This window comes from Nanorana parkeri, unplaced genomic scaffold, assembly GCF_000935625.1.
Source record: "Nanorana parkeri isolate BGI_ZX_2015 unplaced genomic scaffold, ASM93562v1 scaffold21, whole genome shotgun sequence".
Classification (NCBI taxonomy): domain Eukaryota; kingdom Metazoa; phylum Chordata; class Amphibia; order Anura; family Dicroglossidae; genus Nanorana; species Nanorana parkeri.
The window spans coordinates 1954448-1972875 of record NW_017306289.1 but is presented as its reverse complement, the minus strand read 5'-3'; the positions used below and the strand labels follow the sequence as shown (position 1 = coordinate 1972875).

The 18428-nt window shown below is 39.7% G+C and overlaps 1 protein-coding gene across 1 annotated transcript in view; it reads left to right on the top strand.

Annotated features, from left to right (window-relative positions):
- MGAT4A (mannosyl (alpha-1,3-)-glycoprotein beta-1,4-N-acetylglucosaminyltransferase, isozyme A) overlaps positions 1–18428 on the top strand; it is a 57819-nt gene that overhangs the window by 11193 nt on the left and 28198 nt on the right. Inside the window, exons 2-4 of the mRNA XM_018563022.1 lie at positions 11382–11549; positions 14588–14728; positions 17448–17581. Coding sequence (XP_018418524.1) covers positions 11382–11549; positions 14588–14728; positions 17448–17581 — 443 coding nt within the window. The remainder of the gene's footprint in view (positions 1–11381; positions 11550–14587; positions 14729–17447; positions 17582–18428) is intronic.

Genomic DNA, 18428 nt, shown 5'->3' with positions numbered 1-18428 from the left:
TACAGAGAAACATCTTTCAGCGTAGGACAAGTCTCCTTTATTGCTGGACAAGATGAACAGATTGAGTGCCTTGGCCAGGATGTCTCTGTCATAGTGGTTGGCATCCCCTGCATTGACAACAGGGAAGAAGTTTCTTCCAATAACTTGGAAGATTGTCACAACGGATGCCAATCTTGTAGGATGGGGCTGTCTCTTGTATCATCTTTGTGTGCTATGTTGGTTTCTGGAGGAATCCAAGATTCCCATCAATATCTTATTTTCTGACTGGTTGCCCGGTTCAGATTCAGTCAGACAGTGCCACAGTGGTAGCCTATATCAATCACAAGGGAAACACAAGGAGTGTGTCAGCAGCGTAGGAGATTCATTCAATCTTGGATTGGGTGGAACTTCATGTTCCAGCTATTTTAGCGGTCCACATTCCAGGGTACGACAAGTGGCAGGCAGAGTTTCTCAGTAGACAACGTCTGGATCCGGGAGAATGGTCTCTTCATCCAGAGGTGTTTAAACAACTCTGTCAGCACTGAGAAATACCGGATATGGATCTTCTAGCTTCTTACCACAACAAAAAGGTGGCAGATTTATATCCAGAGTGAGGGATCAAAAGGTAGATGTCTTGGTAGCTCTCAGTACCATTTAAGGGTCAGTTATCCCTTAATGTCCTTTTTCAACATTCTCTTGCTTCTAATTCCTTGATTCATACTTTTATTTAGGGAGTTACAAGTTTTGTTCCTCCTTATTAGGTCTCCTCTTCCTCTGTTCTAGCCATTACTTCAGCTAGAAGGGTTTCCGAGTTGTCTGCTGGTACTTCATATGGACAAGGTTGTTTTAAGACCGAAGGTTTCCTTTTTACCCAAGGTGGTTTCGGCCTTTCATTTAAATGAAGACATCGTTTTGCCTTTTACTTTGTCCAGCTCCTGTTTATCTAAGGGCATTTCTAAGGAAAGGGAAAATCCACAGCTTCTATTCGATGTTTGGACTCTTAATTTTTTCTTACAGAAATGGATGTTCAGCTTGCAGATCCACTGTTTGAGTATGTGAGCTGGTTCTTCTTCTAGTTGTTATAGTGCTCACCCCTCTGTTTTGGACTGCTTTGAACGTCCCTACGTCACAGAATTCTTTAGAGCTATGTCCCTAATTGGACAATAGAGAAACTAGGATTTTGTTCTTACCGTAAAATCCTGTTCTTAGAGTCCATTGAGGGACACTGCTCCCTCCCCTCAATAGATACAATATATCAAAGCTTCACTATTTTGGGCTCAGGTCCCCTTTAGTTGCAGGCATGTATGTAAATATTTCCAGACTTGTGTGCCTTTTCTCTTTGTACCTTTTTTATATAACTGTAAGTTGGATTCCAGGTTATATAACAATGTATATGTATATAACAACCAGCAATTCACAGAGAAACACAACTTTCTAGTAGTGCATTATTTTGTTGTGTTTCATCAATAACAATACATCTCAATCCAAAACCTTCAGTCACTTCAAGGGAAAGCAAATCCATTTTATGTTGGCACAATACAATGTACTTGTCCACAACAAGCATTCAGATTGTTTTCATTCTCAATGAAGGACTAGTATGTTGTTTAATTCCACATCATATGGCAGGCTCCTGCTGTGGCAAGGCTGCCTGGAAATGCCTGTGTCTCATATGTTGTCAAATGTTCTTGCAGCTAATGCTTATAAGACGGATCACCAATGTCCATAGGGTAAGGCCCCTTTCACATGGGCTGATCAGAAAAGGAGCCATGCCCGGATCCTTTCCTGGTTCAACAGTGATGTTTTATGTTGTCAACATTAAATTCCTTATTTCTTTTTGTTGTAAATTCTTTATTTAAGGTGATTACTATCCAATACACGTAGGGGAATACAGACGTTACAAGAAGGAAAAAGAAGAAGGTGGTCCACAGTACAAATCAGTAAAGGAAATGGATTTATGGGCCACAAGCAGATAAAGTTTAACAGTCATACCAATACATGTGGCTACTTTACAACACACACAGGGACCATGGGGAACAAAAGTAACCACCTTCCGGAAGGAAGGACAGTGTCAGCACCAACTCAGAGATGACTGGAGGAACTACACTTTACTCCTGACTTTAGTGTCACTTTAAGCTGCAACGCGTGATGCAGACACTAAGAGCCCTATTTATGAATGTTCTGCCCGGCATATAGCCAGATAGATGCTGTTTGCATGGCACTAATGCCCCTAGATGGTGCTGACGAGTATAGGAAATTCCTGTACTGGTCTGCGCCATCCAGGGGTGCTAGTGCCATGCGGACAGCATCTGACCGGCTATATGCCAGGCAGAACTTTAATAAATGAAGCCCTAGGAGTAAGGCAGACTGTGCATAGCCATGGCTTTTCTGAGGTCACTAAAGACCCTGTGCGACATCAGGTACAGAGCCTGTGGGGAGTGTAGTTGCACGGATGCAAGAAGTGGAGAAAACTGGCAGGATTAACAGACAGTTCATATTTTTTTTGAATACATTTCCAAAAATGAATGGAAAAATAAAGTACAAGTTCACTAAGTTGCTAAAAAATGTCACACCTCCAGTATCCCTACAGTACAGTAAAGTTTTTAACATGCCCCCACCCCATCCTGTGCAGCCAATCCTTAGTCACCTCCTCCAATTTGTGCAGCCTCCTGTGCTGTTTATAGCCCGGCTGGCAAAAGTCTAGTGCCAGGCTGTATGTGTCTACTCACTAACCTCCCATCTACTTGAATGGCAACATCCCATTCAGCCCATTCAGTCTATTGAATGTTACTGTGCAGGCAGTGTGTCGCACTCGTTTTTTTCCTGATTGGCCTGTAGACCGCGTGTGAGGTCGGAGAGGTTAAGTAAAAACCTGCAAGGCTTCATTGTATTGAGGGGCCTAGGGCAAGTTTTAACAATTGGTGAATTTATACTTTAAAGAATATTATAGGAAGGGAATGTTTATTTTTATTTATTTTTTACTTTGGGTTTATAGACACCTTAATAAATGTCAGATAAATGAAGATGTGCTCATAGTTTGCATATAACACAAGAAGGCAAAATAAAAACGTGACTTGTTAATGTATTCAAACAGCCATGCTGGAGATGTTATTGAGTTTGACAGCAAATGTTGGCAATCATGTGTGATTTATCTTGGCAGGTTCTTATAACTTCTGTCTGGTAAGTACATTCATGGTGAACTTGGTTTATAATATTCCATTTAACAAGCCACAAATACCTGCCTGTAAATATTCCAATTGTTTTGTTAACCTAATTCTCCATGTCACAGAGCCATCATAAAGCTTATTTTCCTTTTTCACTTGGGTGTAATTTATGGTGTTTTTCCTGGATTAAAAATGACCCATGTTCTTTGCTGTTTAGGGATCAGTAACTATGGTACATACAACATGATAGCATGTCAACATGAATTACTTGTGTGGGCTCGCTGCATTTATGTACTGTAGCATTATGTACCTTTTTTGTTAACGCTATCATTTATTTATGTTTAACTGAAACATGCCATGGCTATAACGCTGAATTTGTATTTATGAGGCCATAGGTAACAGTCTTTCATATAGGAGCATAGTTTTTAATTTGCTTTCCTATAGCCTGTGGTTATAGCCTATATGATTATCAGAAAACCTTGAAATAGCAAACAGGGCTTTGACACTTCAAATTTGCCGCAACATCAGTCATCATGTCATAGAAGTGATGCAGTATAAATAAGTTCTTGACTCAAGAAAAAATTGTCCTGCCAAAAAGACTTTGTTTAATTATATAATCATTTGTGTGTAGAACTGAAGCTGATTAATGATATTACTGACTACTGATATTAGCTAGTAGTATAGTCAGTCACATTCAACTGGACTGGAAGCTGTGAAATTCTTCAACATTACAGAAACATTCCAGTTAAATGAGACCAACTCCTACTTGCTATAGCATGGATACTAGGACAAAAGAGAACCCTTACAGTGATACTGATATTGCTTAGTCATTTGCATTTGTTAGTATTAAAATGTTCTTCGTTGTAGCTTAATCATTTTCTAAAATGTAATTAACAAACCCAAAAGACAAGGCTGAAAAAAGCTTTTGGAATAGATAATGGGGCTGAATTATAACTCTTCTGCCCTGCGCATAGTTGGTGAATGCAGTTCGCACAACACCTCCGCCCCTAGATGGCACTGTGGAGCAAAGGAAATTCCTACACTTCTCAATGCCATCTAGTGGCGGTAGTGCCGTGCGAACGGCAATCACTCGGCTATAGGCTGGGCAGAAGAGTAATAAATTAGCCTCCTACTGTTGTAGGCAGTGAAGCTGGTTAACTAGAGGTTAAAGGGGCTCATTTATAAATCTTCTGCACGTTCGCACGGTGTTGAGCATGGGAATGCTGTGCGACTGGCATTCGTCCAGCATATGGCACCTGTTATGAAAGCACAATAGAGGATGCTTATTTGCTTCTAAAAATGTTAATTACCTGGCCGTCTCTGTCTTCTGATCCTTAACAAACTTTGCAGTTAAACAAAGTCAGGGAAATGTCACTGTTCATTAATTCTTTACTCAGTAACTCTAGAAGCATTGAGTCTATTGCATTACCATGACAGCAAGACAAATAGCATTTTCAGAAGGAGAGGTCAGCAATGGCAGCTAACATATATTTCTTTAATGACACATTTTCTTCAAATGTGGCTAGGGCTGCAAGTAATTATTTTCATAATCAATTAGTTGGACGATTATTTTTTCGATTAATCGGATAAAAAAAAATTAAATATAATACCATTCTTAATTTAAAATAAAATACACAAATGCAGTGTTACAAACAAACATTTACTTCAGAAAAAAAATGCATGCACAATTTTTTGCAATTGCACTGCATTGGAACGCACGGCATTGCGGTACCGTGCGTTCCTGTGCAGGCGATCACACTGTGGGTAGGGGGTGCGTTTGGGGTGCCATTGAAATGAATGGCACTGCAATGCACCTCCCGCAGCAGAATTTGTCGGGCCGAAACCTAAAATGACTTTTTTTTACACCTTTTTATCATTTAAAAAAAAAAATAATTGTATTGTAAGCACATGCGCTTGTATAGCTTCAGCCAGGGAATGACACCTGTAAGATACCAAAGACAGCAGCTGAATGTAAATACAAGAGGTACAGGTGAAACTCTAATAATTAGAATATCGTGCAAGTAGAATATCGTGCAAGTTCATTTATTTCACTAATGCAACTTAAAAGGTGAAACTAATATATGAGATAGACTCATTACATGCAAAGCAAGATAATTCAAGCCGTGATTTGTCATAATTGTGATGATTATGGCTTACAGCTCATGAAAACCCCAAATCCACAACCTCAAAAAAGTAGATTATTACATGCAATCAATAAAACAAGGATTGTACATAGAACAATATCGAACCTCTGAAAAGTACAAGCATGCATATGTACTCAGTACTTGGTTTGGGCCCCTTTTGCAGCACTTACTGCAATTACTTTTGCACGATATTCTAATTATTCAAATTTCACCTGTATAGCCAACCTTCTATTGGCCATTTCAAATTGCAATAGCAGCTGGCTATTGCACCCACCCACTGCTTGCTGTGCCCTCCTCAGGGTGGAGGAGAGAGCTAGGGCATCCAACCAACTAATCGATAATGAGAATAGTTGAATGACAACTATTCTCATCGATTATTATTTATTAGTTGGTTGCAGCCCTTAATGTGGCACACTCCACATAAAAAATGGACAAGACCTTTTGAGTGCCTCTAGACCTGCTTTAGATTTGTAAGGATATTTTTGTGGATGATCGCCCAGACATTTACCTTACAATCTTACCATTAGAGTGTCGTGGCTACCACTGGAACTATATATAATATCTATTGCAGAAAAAGATTTATTTAAAGAAACAAAATATTCATCACAAAATATATATATATATAATCTGGTACTGGTTAAAATGTGAATTTTTTTAATCGATTAATTTTGATTATTATAACGCACATGCAGATCCAACTACATTGGCCTATACACATACAGCACAGCAATGAAGTAATAAAATTAACTAGGATCACACTAATCCAGCACGTTATTAATCTCACGTGCCCCACTCAATATGGCCGCCGCTTGAGTGGGGCAACTCAGATTAATAACGTCCTGGATTACTGTGATCCTAGTTCATTTTATTACTTCATTGCTGTGCTGTATATGTATAGGCCAATGCTGAACCAGGATTTCCCCTCCTGGTCTAATGAGGCATTGGTGATGTAGCCAGGGTCTTACCATTTGCCGCTGGGAAAGCTACATCACCAGTGCCTTCCAGGGAGATCTAGTTTCTAAACTGCAAGAACCTGTGAGATTATGGGGAAAACAAAGATGACTTTAATGTTGTGTGGTGCATGTGTGAAATTAGGCATATGATGTTTGTTTCTCATCTCTTGCATTGACTAATCCCCCGCATGATTGGATGAGATCTCACAATAAGTATTGCTAACCTTATTGCTTTTAAATAATAGTTTGCAATAACGTAGTCAGGTCTATTGAAGGGACGTGTGTGTGTGTGTGTGCGTGTGTGTGTGACTAAATAACTTGCATACCTAGCAAAGGCTGCCACAGAGATTTGCGTAAAGTTCACATTACACTTACCCTTCAGGCCACTTTAAACTGTTTAACCTTTTTGAGTTGTTCTTTTAAGAGACTCTGTCATTTTATAAGTAATTAACTGTGCTGACAAGTATGAAGTGCAGACACCCAGAAATGCTAGGCACATACCTGCAGCAGATTTCAGTATCTTCTTCACCTGATTGTTAGGTGGTATAATTGGCCAACAAAGCTTCAGTGCTTCCTCTTAGGGATAAAGTTGCCTGCCCCTCCATCCTTGTACATTCCCATCGGCCAGTGAGGCAGTCAATCACAGTGATGGGTGCATTAAAATATTTGGGGGCAAGAAATCAATAGCTCCGTCGGCTAACGAAGGGAAGGGAGAGGAGTCCGGTGACGTCACGGATATCGACGTCACCGGACTTCTCCCCCCTTCCCTTCGTTAGCCGACGGAGCCACTTGGGGAAAGGGGGGAGGAGTCCGGTGACGTCGATGTCCGTGACGTCACCGGATCTCCGACGGAACTCCCGGAAGCCGGTGGAGAGGTGAGTACCGATCAAAAGAATTTTAATCGATTAAAAAAAAATAACGATCGAGGAATTAATCTTTAATTTCCGCAGCCCTAATATATATATACAGAATGTCCTTAAATAAACCTAATTCTAACAAATACTTTCTAAACGGTAATATGTGAAATGTAGCAGCTTAAATACACTGCTGTTCTGACTTTTCTACCTTCGAAGTGTATTTTTAAGCTGCTTATCGGACCTTTTTCCGCTCCCCCCCCCGTTTGCATGTGTAGGAGGGAGTAGAATGGCTGCTTTTATTCCATCCATCTGGTGTTTAACAAGTCCAGCTGTGGGATTTGTATGTGTGCGATACTCTGTACAGCAGCTCAGCTAAGCCTACTGCATCCTACTGTAAACACGTTTCTCTCTAAAAGTGTGTCTTCTCATGCTGGAAATGCAAACATTGCAGAATTTCCAATGAAGCCGTCTATTGACGTAAGCCCAATAAAAGGTTCCTTTCAGGTCTTTGTTTTTGTAAGAAAAACTGTAGTTCTTGACAAATGATATGTTCCAAAGGCACGGCCTTCGTCTATGGCAGCCCTTTGGTTCAGCCTTTGGATTTTTTGTGGAACAACCTGAAGTATTCGAAGAGTTTGTGGGCAGAGGCGTACGCCAAGACGTTGGGCCAGAAACTCAGTTTTGGCTAAATATTTATGACCTACTCATGGAAAATGTACATATTCTTTTCTAAATATATTGAAGATGACTACAAAAACATCTTCAAAAAGGAAAAAAAAAAACCTTAAGTTTTAATGACTTTTGACTACCTACCTAAAAAAAAAATTCTGTCTCTTAGCCATCACTCTTGAATTATGTTAAATGTATCCCCACCTTCTTGGCCAGTTTATCTCAGCCATTCTCCTTCAATTCATTTATTCTTAAATAAAATGTTAAAATATTTCTAAGATAATAAAAGTGCTGAGGTGCGGGCCCAGGCTCTTCATAGGGACTTGACTTCTGCCAAAGTCAATATTTAACCCCACCCCCTCCTGGCACTAGCTTCACCCCTGTTATTGAATTTTCAAATGCAGAACTTCAGTGGGCAGCATTGGCTCTGGCATTTGACAAAGGAATGACAGGGGTTGGGTGGGGTAGGCAGCAAGGTTTGCAGTGTATGTAAAGTCAAAACTTTGGTTTTGGATAGAATCGGAAACGGTTAAGACCTCTGTCAGGTTTCTTCTGTCATTGGAGAGATTTTCTTTTAATTCCTGTTCCATAAACACCACAGTAAGTAAGCAAGGGTATTTCTGCTCTTAGACAGTAATCACCAGAACAGGTTTTCTCATTTTACTATTTCCCCTCAGCTAATGTTCCCACAACAAATAAATAAGGTCAATTTTGTCACGGGCATTTATTATTCCCATTGACCAACACTGGAGGAGTTTTTTATGGACTACTGTAAAGTATTTATTCTACTGGCCAACAACACCAGGGCATTTTCTACTGACCAGGGGCATTTTTATGGATGGCCCTGGTCAGGAGTGTTCGCCCCCTCTCCTGCATCATACCAGGCAACATGCCCTCAACATGGGGAGGGTACTTTGCCAGGGGGCAAATCCCAAACTGAATTGAATTTCGGACCCAAATCCTGAAAAACAAAAGAATGAAAAATCTGAAATTAAACAATTTTTTTGCTGGCTTACATGTCTACTGCTTTCAACAATCCACAGTTGCACCCTTGAGCAACCCATAGACATGAGATGACTGTGGCCTGATCCTGTTTAAATAGATGGTCAATCTCATGTATGTAACTGCAGGCATCTCTGGGGGAACACTGATTGGGGGTTGTTATTTTCCAACAAGATAAGGGCTCTGGCAGTGCTTACAGCTCTTCTCCTTTCCCTCTAATTTTTTTGATGACCTAAACATACTGGGTTCCCATAGACATGAGATGACTGGCCTGATCCTGGTTAGTCTCATGTCTGTACCTGCCAACATCTCTGGGGGAACACTAATTGGGCAGGGTATAAAATCTTGGTGGCTGTTATTCTCCAACAAGATAAAGGGTGCTGGCAGTGCCTACTGCTCTTCTTCTTCCCCTCTCATTTTTCTGATGACATCAGTAAACATGCTAGGTTGTCAAAGCTGACCTTGCAATTTGGTGGTATGCTCTGCAGCACCTGGAAGACAAGTTTCCCTGGGGGCAGTTGGATTTGTCCGCCTTCTAATATCAGTGGGCAGCCTCACTACCACATCTCAACCTTTTGCTTCCTGGAGGAGTTATGTAAGTAAATGGGCCCTATGTCTTCAAAGTATTTGTACTCTGTCAGAATTTGTATTAGTCTAGCAAGAAACCAGAGCTCGTCTGACTGCGAGTATTGAACATTTCAACGCAATCCATTTTTTTTTTCTTCAACCACTCATAACTGGTGACCTTTGGGTTCATTCCAGTGATGTGTATGGAACATCTCTGACTGACAGCCCTGTGAATAAAGCCTAATTGTAACGTAATGCTGTGCTTGCATATAGCATGGAAAATACATTACTGTTTACATTAACAAAAGGTGGACATAAATATTTAATAAGCACTGAAATCTCTAGTAACTATTTTTTCTTTTGAAGAGAACACCACTACATATTTGTATTGCACATTTGACTTTTTTTGAACTAAAACAAACATTTAGCAGATCTCTCATAGTGTTTTAGGGGTTCATCCAGCTACACAGTAATGTACTAGGATGATTTTGTTTTGGTAATCTCAGGAGGTAAGCCACCTTCAAGTCAATGCAGAAATTTCATGTCTGACTGTATGGTATCTAAGGAAAAAAAACCACAATAAATTAATTAGTGAACTAATAATAAGAAAGGTTGCAGACTTCAGTTAATGCTGCTCTGCATATTATATCATTTTATGTTAATCACTAATGTTCCTGATCATAGAGGGCTTCCGTGCAACGGTCCATTTTGTTAGAATCTGCTTACTGTGTGTATAATCTAAACCACAAAGATAAAAGCTTGAAGTCTGCTAATCTCAATCATATCACATGATAGAGTAAATTACCTTTATGTTAGCATCCTGACACAAATAGAACTTGACATCTTTAATAGTAAAATGATTAGCAAATACAGTTTATAAACATGTCTTAGATTTGTAAAGGGAATGTATGTATTATTATTATTCAGGATTTACTGTATATAGCTCCAACAGTTTGCACAGAGCTTTACAATATAAAGGCAAACAGTACAGTTACAATACAATTCAAGACAATGTGGTTAGGAGGGCCCTGCTCTTGAAAGCTGACAATCTTAAACGGAAGGTCAAGAGATGCAAAAGATGGTAGCTGTGTATAATTATAATGAATAGAGAAGAGCAATGATGAGAGAACAGCATTCTACAAAAGTGGCATAATTTAGTAAAACTCGCTCATACATTTGAACTCTTGTCCACTTAAACCTTCTTATTTTAAGTAGACTGATTTGCTGACTGGTTTCCAATGTAACACATCTATGGATACATTTATTAGAGGTGCACCGAAATGGAAATTTTAAAACCACGAGTCCTCAATCTCTTTTTCTGTGTCCCCCGTTATCAATGAACAGGAATCCACTATGAGTGTTCCTGTTCATTGATAACTTATGTCAGAACATTGTTTACTATAACCACAATTATGAATGAATGGGGTGATGTAGATCACTCCCATTCATTCATAATTGAGAATATAGTTAACATACCATATCCTCAATTATGTACACACACTGAGCGATCATTGATCACTGAGTGTGTGTACCTTGCTTTTCTCTCTGAAACGCTGTCACAGGAGGCTGATCGAGCGGTGTAGAGAGGAAAGCCCAGCCTCCTGTGACAGTGCTGTCTCCGCCCCCACACCGCTCTGCCGGACTGTGATAGGCGGTGTGGGAGTAGAGATGCCGGCCGCTCACAGCGCTCTCGTCCTGCAGCCCTCGGCCGGCTGTCACTTTCTTTTCTCCCCGCTGGAACAGCGCCCAGCGGGGAGAAAAGAAACCAGGGATGCGCCGATGTATCGGCCGAAACATGGCTCTTTCAGCATTATGCCAAAAGTGCCATTTTCAGCCGATATGTTTCGGCGCCGATATATCGGTGCATCCCTAACATTTTTATAATATTGCTATGCAGCATTTTTACAGGAGGAGTGGTCCTGACCTAATAAATGGACCTTGAATTTTAGTACAAGGCCCACTTTAATAACTTTGTTTATGCATAGCTTTGGTTATGTATGACTAAATGGTTCTCTATATTCCACAAGTGATATTTTTTATTTTCTGCAGAGAAATTGATTGCCTATCAGCGGGAATTTCATGCTTTAAAGGAACGCCTGCGCATTGCTGAACATCGAACACTGCAGCGCTCGTCTGAACTGCATGCAATACTAGAACAGTTTCGGAAAGCTGTATCTGAGGCAAATGGGAGCCGAGATGCATTGAGCCACTTTTCAGGTAAAAAATCTTGATTTTACACTGACCCTGTCACCCTGCAGTTACCCTGTATGTCCCATAGGACAAAACTGAAATCTATGAGTAGCTATGCTGTGTAACTACTGCAAGCTATTGACCAGCATTAGTGAGATAAGCCATGGTAAACTTACTAGGCTAAAAGACTAGACGTTTCAAAAGCATTCAAATATTGTTTTTTTAAATATTGATATTGTATTTTGTTAAGTTAAAGTGAACCTGTGGGCAGATAATGCACGCTAAAGTATTGACATATTCTGAACCAGCAATAAACACACTGTAAAGCAAGCCCTCATCCATATCTGCATCTATGTTAGAGAACCAAGAAACCAGACTGAAACTTATAGTGCAGGTTTAAAAAAATGTAAGAAGTTTATTATAAACATAAATGGCAAAAAACAAAGAAGAAAGTCCAGGACATCATCAGTGCCAAGCCGGCAGAGAGTAGATCCAGTATACAGGTGAAACTCGAATAATTAGAATATCGTGCAAAGTTCATTTATTTCACTAATGCAACTTAAAAGGTGAAACTAATATATGAGATAGACTCATTACATGCAAAGCAAGATAATTCAAGCCGTGATTTGTCATAATTGTGATGATTATGGCTTACAGCTCATGAAAACCCCAAGAACCCCAAATCCACAACCTCAAAAAAGTAGATTATTACATGCAATCAATAAAACAAGGATTGTACATAGAACAATATCGGACCTCAGAAAAGTACAAGCATGCATATGTACTCAGTACTTGGTTTGGGCCCCTTTTGCAGCACTTACTGCAATTACTTTTGCACGATATTCTAATTATTCGAGTTTCACCTGTATATAATTAACAAGTATGGTTCTGCCATGTGCATATGTAATGACAAATAAACATCCAAATTTTCAAATACTATGTAACTATAATATTTTAATTTTTTTTTTTCAAAACATTAACACATATTGATAAGTTCTGATCAGCTTAAGATGCATTGTATTTACATGTTATATCTGAAAAAACATTGCAGAGAAGTATAAATCCCTTTAACCCAAGTGTGTGTGAGAGATATACACCCTTTATGTAGCTAAAACATGACTTTCTAATGTACAATGCTTTGTGTGTCCCGGTCAGAGGTATACGTTTTTATTTAGTGTGTTCAGGAGGAAGAGAGATGTTTGGATACGATGAAGGAAAATGGGCCGCTATGTGCCTGCAGACGCTGCCGAGTATGCTGACTAGAGATTGCTTGTCTCTGTGGATGTCATGTTATATACAGGCCACTGATTTTGTTGTGACATACAGAAGAGGCTCCCTGTAGACTTAACCTGTTCAATGCATTCCTTAAAGCCTCTTTTATGTTATGCATACAATTAAAAGGAGTTCAGAAATGACATACTGGCAGTAGCATAATGAGTTAATGAAATGTTACAGATTTAAGGTTCTGGCTACATGTGTTTCACTTTTGGATAGAATAAGGAAGGCTTGGAATCTGTCATTTGTTTTCTATTTTGTGAGCTATGTTACCGCTGAGGAGATTTCCCCTTATTTCCTTTCCAGTATCTACCCAGTAAGTGTGAGGAATCTCCAATCTCCTCTGTGGGGGGCAAATCAATAATAAAAACTTCATTCTCTTCAGTGCACGTAAGAGGCATTCTTCTCACTACCTATCCCTGAGACCACATAGGAAGTGAGGAAATATCTCCCCAGTGGGGAAAATATGAACCTCTGTGAGGTTCTACCCCTCCTTTACCCTGTTCATCTGTTCCCATATACACAAGATAATGTATATACTGGAAAAGTGTTTGCTCCAGGCAAGCTGTAAAGAGTGCTCCTTTTTATATGGGTGGCTGGTGTGAGCAAACCCCCTTACATTGGGGGTTGGTGTGAGGAATGCCCCCTTAAATTAGTGGCTAGGTTGGTGTATGCCCCCATAGATTTGTGGTTAATGTGTATAATGCCCATTTACATTGGTGGCTGGCGGGAGGAATGCCCCCTTACATTAGTGGCTAGTTTGAGGCATGCCCCCTTACATTGGTGGCTGGTGTGAATAATGCCCCCTTACATTGGTGGCTGGTGGGAGGAATGCCCCCTTACATTAGTGTCTAGTTTGTGGTATGCTGACATACATTGGTGGCTGAAGTGAATAATGCCCCCTTACATTGGTGGCTGGTGGGAGGAATGCCGCCTTACATTAGTGGCTAGTTTGATGTATGCCTCCATACATTGGTGGCTGGTGTGAGTAATGCCACCTTACATTCATTGGCTAGTGGGAGGAATGCCGCCTTACATTAGTGGCCAGTTTGAGGCATGTCCCCTTACATTGGTGGCTGGTGGGAGTAAACCTACCTTCCATTGGTGGCTGTTGGGAGTAGCTGATGGGTCGCCGAAACATTTTACACAGCTAATGCTTCTCTTAAGATATTGCAGAATGAGCACTATGGAATACACACTATTGTTATGCAAGATTATTGTGGAATTGGGAGCCACCCAAAGCCAGTTTCTCCTGCTGTTTGGTGACACCCGAGTGTCACCAAATTAGCTAAATTGATTCTCATTCTGTCTAGTCCACTTTTCTCCTCCCTAGAAAACATACAAGTCTACTAATATTGTATTCAGTGCCATGTATTGACTTTCCTTCCTGTAACTGTCACTATTTTTATACAATAGAACTGCAGAGCTGAAGCCTTATCACATCTACTCACATTAAAGAAAATGTGCTGATATGGTATGATAGCTGACCTATCCTACTGAAAATGCTCATTGCCTGGATGTCAGTCTGATCAGGTGGCTTCAATACTTTGATCCATGGAGCCGGACCATGATTGCAACCAGCGTTTTCAGAAAGAGGACAAAAATGCCAACATATACATTTTTTAGCAAAGTTTTCTTAAAGCAGTTATCATTTGATTTCCGTTGACTCACTTTATCACTGTTACTGTATTTAGAACAGGGTATTGGCATTTCCTATGTCTCACACTATCCATTCAGTAATTTCAATATAATACAATAATGGTATTGCATCCATTTTTATTTCCTTTCAGATGAAGCTCAGAAACTGTTCAAAGATTTAACTAATAGAAAATCACTACAAGTGCCAAATATTTACTACCATATGCCTCATTTATTAAACCATGAAGGAAGCCTTCAGCCTGCTGTGCAGGTTGGCCTTGGGAGAACAGGAGGTAGGTGCTTCCAAAAGAAATGGGACAATGTGAAATGTAACAAGCATGCTATAGTAATAGGGAAAAAGATGGACTGAATCTTGTTACATTAAAAGCTGTTGTTTCACTTTTTCATCATTTTTATATGGGGATTTTTGGAAACAGCTGAAAATATATTGTTATGAGCAGTAGGTTGAGAAATGAGAGCTCACCGCCACTAAACTGGCTTTTATTTACTCATGCTGATGGCACCATCTGCAATGGATTGAAAATGTAGGCCCCCCTAAAAATTATATTTCAGTTTTATCTGGATGCTTGTCAGCTGAATCACCATTACACCTTGTTTATTTATCGGGTGCTGCAGTGGAAAGACACCAATGTGGAGTCACCAATTGAAAAAATTAATCATTTTAAATAAAAATGTTAGTGGATTAAGGTGACTGTGTGTGTATATATGTATGTATGTATGTATGTAATGTATGTATATATACATACATACATACATACATACATACATACATACACACTATACTCTTATCAGATTCAACTAACCAGAACTCTCATCTAACCAGAGAAAAAAAAATCCCCTGTGTACTCACTGTTCTGCTGAACTGCGACATGTATTATCCTGGAAATGATCATGCGTCTGTTTGTCTTAATTTGCTTTTGATTACTGCATTTCAATATTACTATGAAGTCAATAAAGAGTTTATGTTAGGGTATGGCAAGTTCAGCTTTAACCTTTGTGCTTCCAGGCTCTGTGCTCAATTTTTGACCCCAGCTGGCCAGACCATTTTTGCAATTTTTCACCTTTTTTTTTTTTTTTCATTTCAACTACAGCTTTCAAAGTTTGTCAAAGACCCCTCAAACCATACATTTTCTGAAAGCACAGGACCAGTAGAATGAAAAGATGATTCTGTTAATTTTGCAGGTCCCGCAACAGTTGCGCAAATGTTTAGCAAATCCTATATTTTCGATTTAAAAATACACTAAAATTATCAGCACACAAAAAAAAAGATTCCTACTGAATCTAAAAGATAAAATTGTATTTAGTTAATAAATAACAAACATTTGTACATTTGCGCAACGGTAAAAAATGAAGGTACACAAAACTGTAAATAAGCAACTTGTGCTACAAAATCTGGAGGTTGGCCTCAAACTTATGCGTTGTGGTAACGTCTGATCTGCAGTGCCGTTTGTGTGTTGCATTAGTGATGCAGGCATACATTTAAACGCAACACAATGTATTACACTTCACAGCAATGCATCACAATGATTTGTTATGCACTGCCTCATGGTTGAATTAATGTTATTTTAAACCGCACTGCATGTGCATAACACACACCACATTATGGTGCACACTATTGCACGTGTATGTTTATGTGTGTGTTTTTGGGGGGTTATTTCTTTTTTAACTATTTTATTTTTCATTATTTTATTTATTTACATTAACTTCGGGGGGGCTTTGGAGAAATATAAGGGGTCTAAATCTCCTGATATTTCCCTTTTTTGAAATAGAAAAATACATTGAGAACACAGAGTTCCCAGTCCTCAGTACAAAGTATTCGTGATCATTCACAAACTGAGGAGGTATATATTTACTATATCCCCAGTTATTAATGGAGAAGAAGCCTCTGTACTGAGCTCCACCTGTCCACCATTCATAAACTGAGGAGATTTTTTTTCCACCATTCATAAACTGAGGAGATAGTAATGTTTACTCTCTCCTCCCCGTGAAATGTCATTTGTTCTGTGTGAGTTAACCAGCTGTTGGGGCAAAAATAAATGTTCTTGAAGTATTTTCTTTTCTTGTTCAATGTTTCCTCATTACTTCTGAATTTCGGAATTGCTGGCCTTAACCTGTAAAGAATCTTTCTTGTCCTACACAGTTTCAAAGTTGTTTAGAGGACTTGGGGCTTCCTTTCTTTCCTAGGTAGTTTCTTCCTTTCACCTTAACCAGGACATAGTTCTCCCTTCTCTTTATCCTGCTTCAGAACACCCTGAGGACATTCCTCTCCATTGTCTAGATGTGGTACATGCTGTTCGAGTCTATCTCTCAACAACCGCTCCCCTTAGACTGTCTAACACTGTTTGTTATTCCTAAAGATCCCCTGCTTCTTCCGCTGTCACCAAGTGGATTTAACAACTCATCATTCAAGTCTATACACTTAAGGTCAAGGTTCTACCTTTACCTGTCAAAGCTTACTCCACCAGATCAGTTAATGCTCCTCTGCCTTTTTAGCATCACACATCTGTTTCTTACATTTGCAAGGCTTCCACCTGCCCTTCTCTTCATACGTTTAAGTTATACCAAGTGGACGTTGAGGCCTTAACTAATGCTGGCTTCAGTTGTAATGTTCTTCAAATGGCTCTGTAAGCTCTATTTAGCCCCCTTCATAACCTGTTGAGTTTCGAGGACCTGTTAGTTTGCCGTCTTACTCAGCCTCAGTTGGACTGCATTTGGACATGGCCCACTGTACTTACAGCTTTTGTGTACAGTGTCCAATCTCCTGAATGCAGCAGCATAACTCTTGATGGACCTGTGTCTTTATTCAACGTCAATACTATGTAACCCAAAGTACCAGAATTACTTAACCCTCTGTCCCTTATTGCACTCCAAAAGAGTATTTTACTACAAGTCAAAATTCTATTTTAATGATTCATGAATAAATAGCTGAATTATAATTTTTTTTATACCTGCCTGAAGTGCTGCTTTAATATCTGCTTTGTTTTGCTTCAGTGTCATTAGCAATGGGCATCCCTACAGTAAAGAGGGAAGTTAAGTCTTACTTGACTGAGACACTACATTCCCTAATCGACAAATTGTCTCCAGAGGAAAAACTTGACTGTGTTATAATAGTCTTCATTGGAGAGGTAAGAACTTCTTGTTTAATATCTGTTTAGCAGAAGCTAACGTGTATTAAAATGCATGTAATGCTACATAACCCTGTTCTATAATGCTCTGAAATAGTGTAGAAATGATGACATTCAGGCTAGATTCACACTAGGGCGATCCATGACCGCGCGGAAATTGTGCACGAAACTGCGTGGATGGCTGCGCAGTCACGGAATCGCACACCACCGCTGATCGCGCTGGCGGTGCAATTATTTTCTAGTGGCGCCCCAGTCGTGCCAGGCAGATTGCACGGTTTCCCGCCGCTATACCACTCGTGCAATTGCCACGCGGATATAACACCATTGAAATTAATGGGTCGTGTGGCAATCGCGTGCGTCCCGGGACGCTCAACCCGGGATCGCCGATATGTGAACCAATATGTTTACTTTACCAAGTAAAAGCCTCATGCTTTTACTTGGTAAATACCAGTAATAGTAGCATTAGCATCTAGATGTAAACCCTAATTGAATGACATTTAGCTTGCAAAAGCACTGTGTATCATAAACCATATTTTAAATATTTGTTTTAACCTTTTTGTTCATCCTCTCTATCTTAATGCTGCTGATTACCTCCAGCTTCTTTGCAACCACTGCATGTCTACGTGCATGTACTCCAGAAATGGCTTCACAGCATTTCTAAGATGGGTTTTCTAATGGTGACAACAGTGGATCATCCCTATGTAATGAATGTTGACCAATTGACCACTTATAGTCTAAATAACAGAAGCCCCTGTGACATGGTGACAAGGCAGGAGGACAATTGGGAGGCACGGACAGAGCATTTCTACCCTATATCAAGAAGTGCCTGAACACATTCCTTTATCGC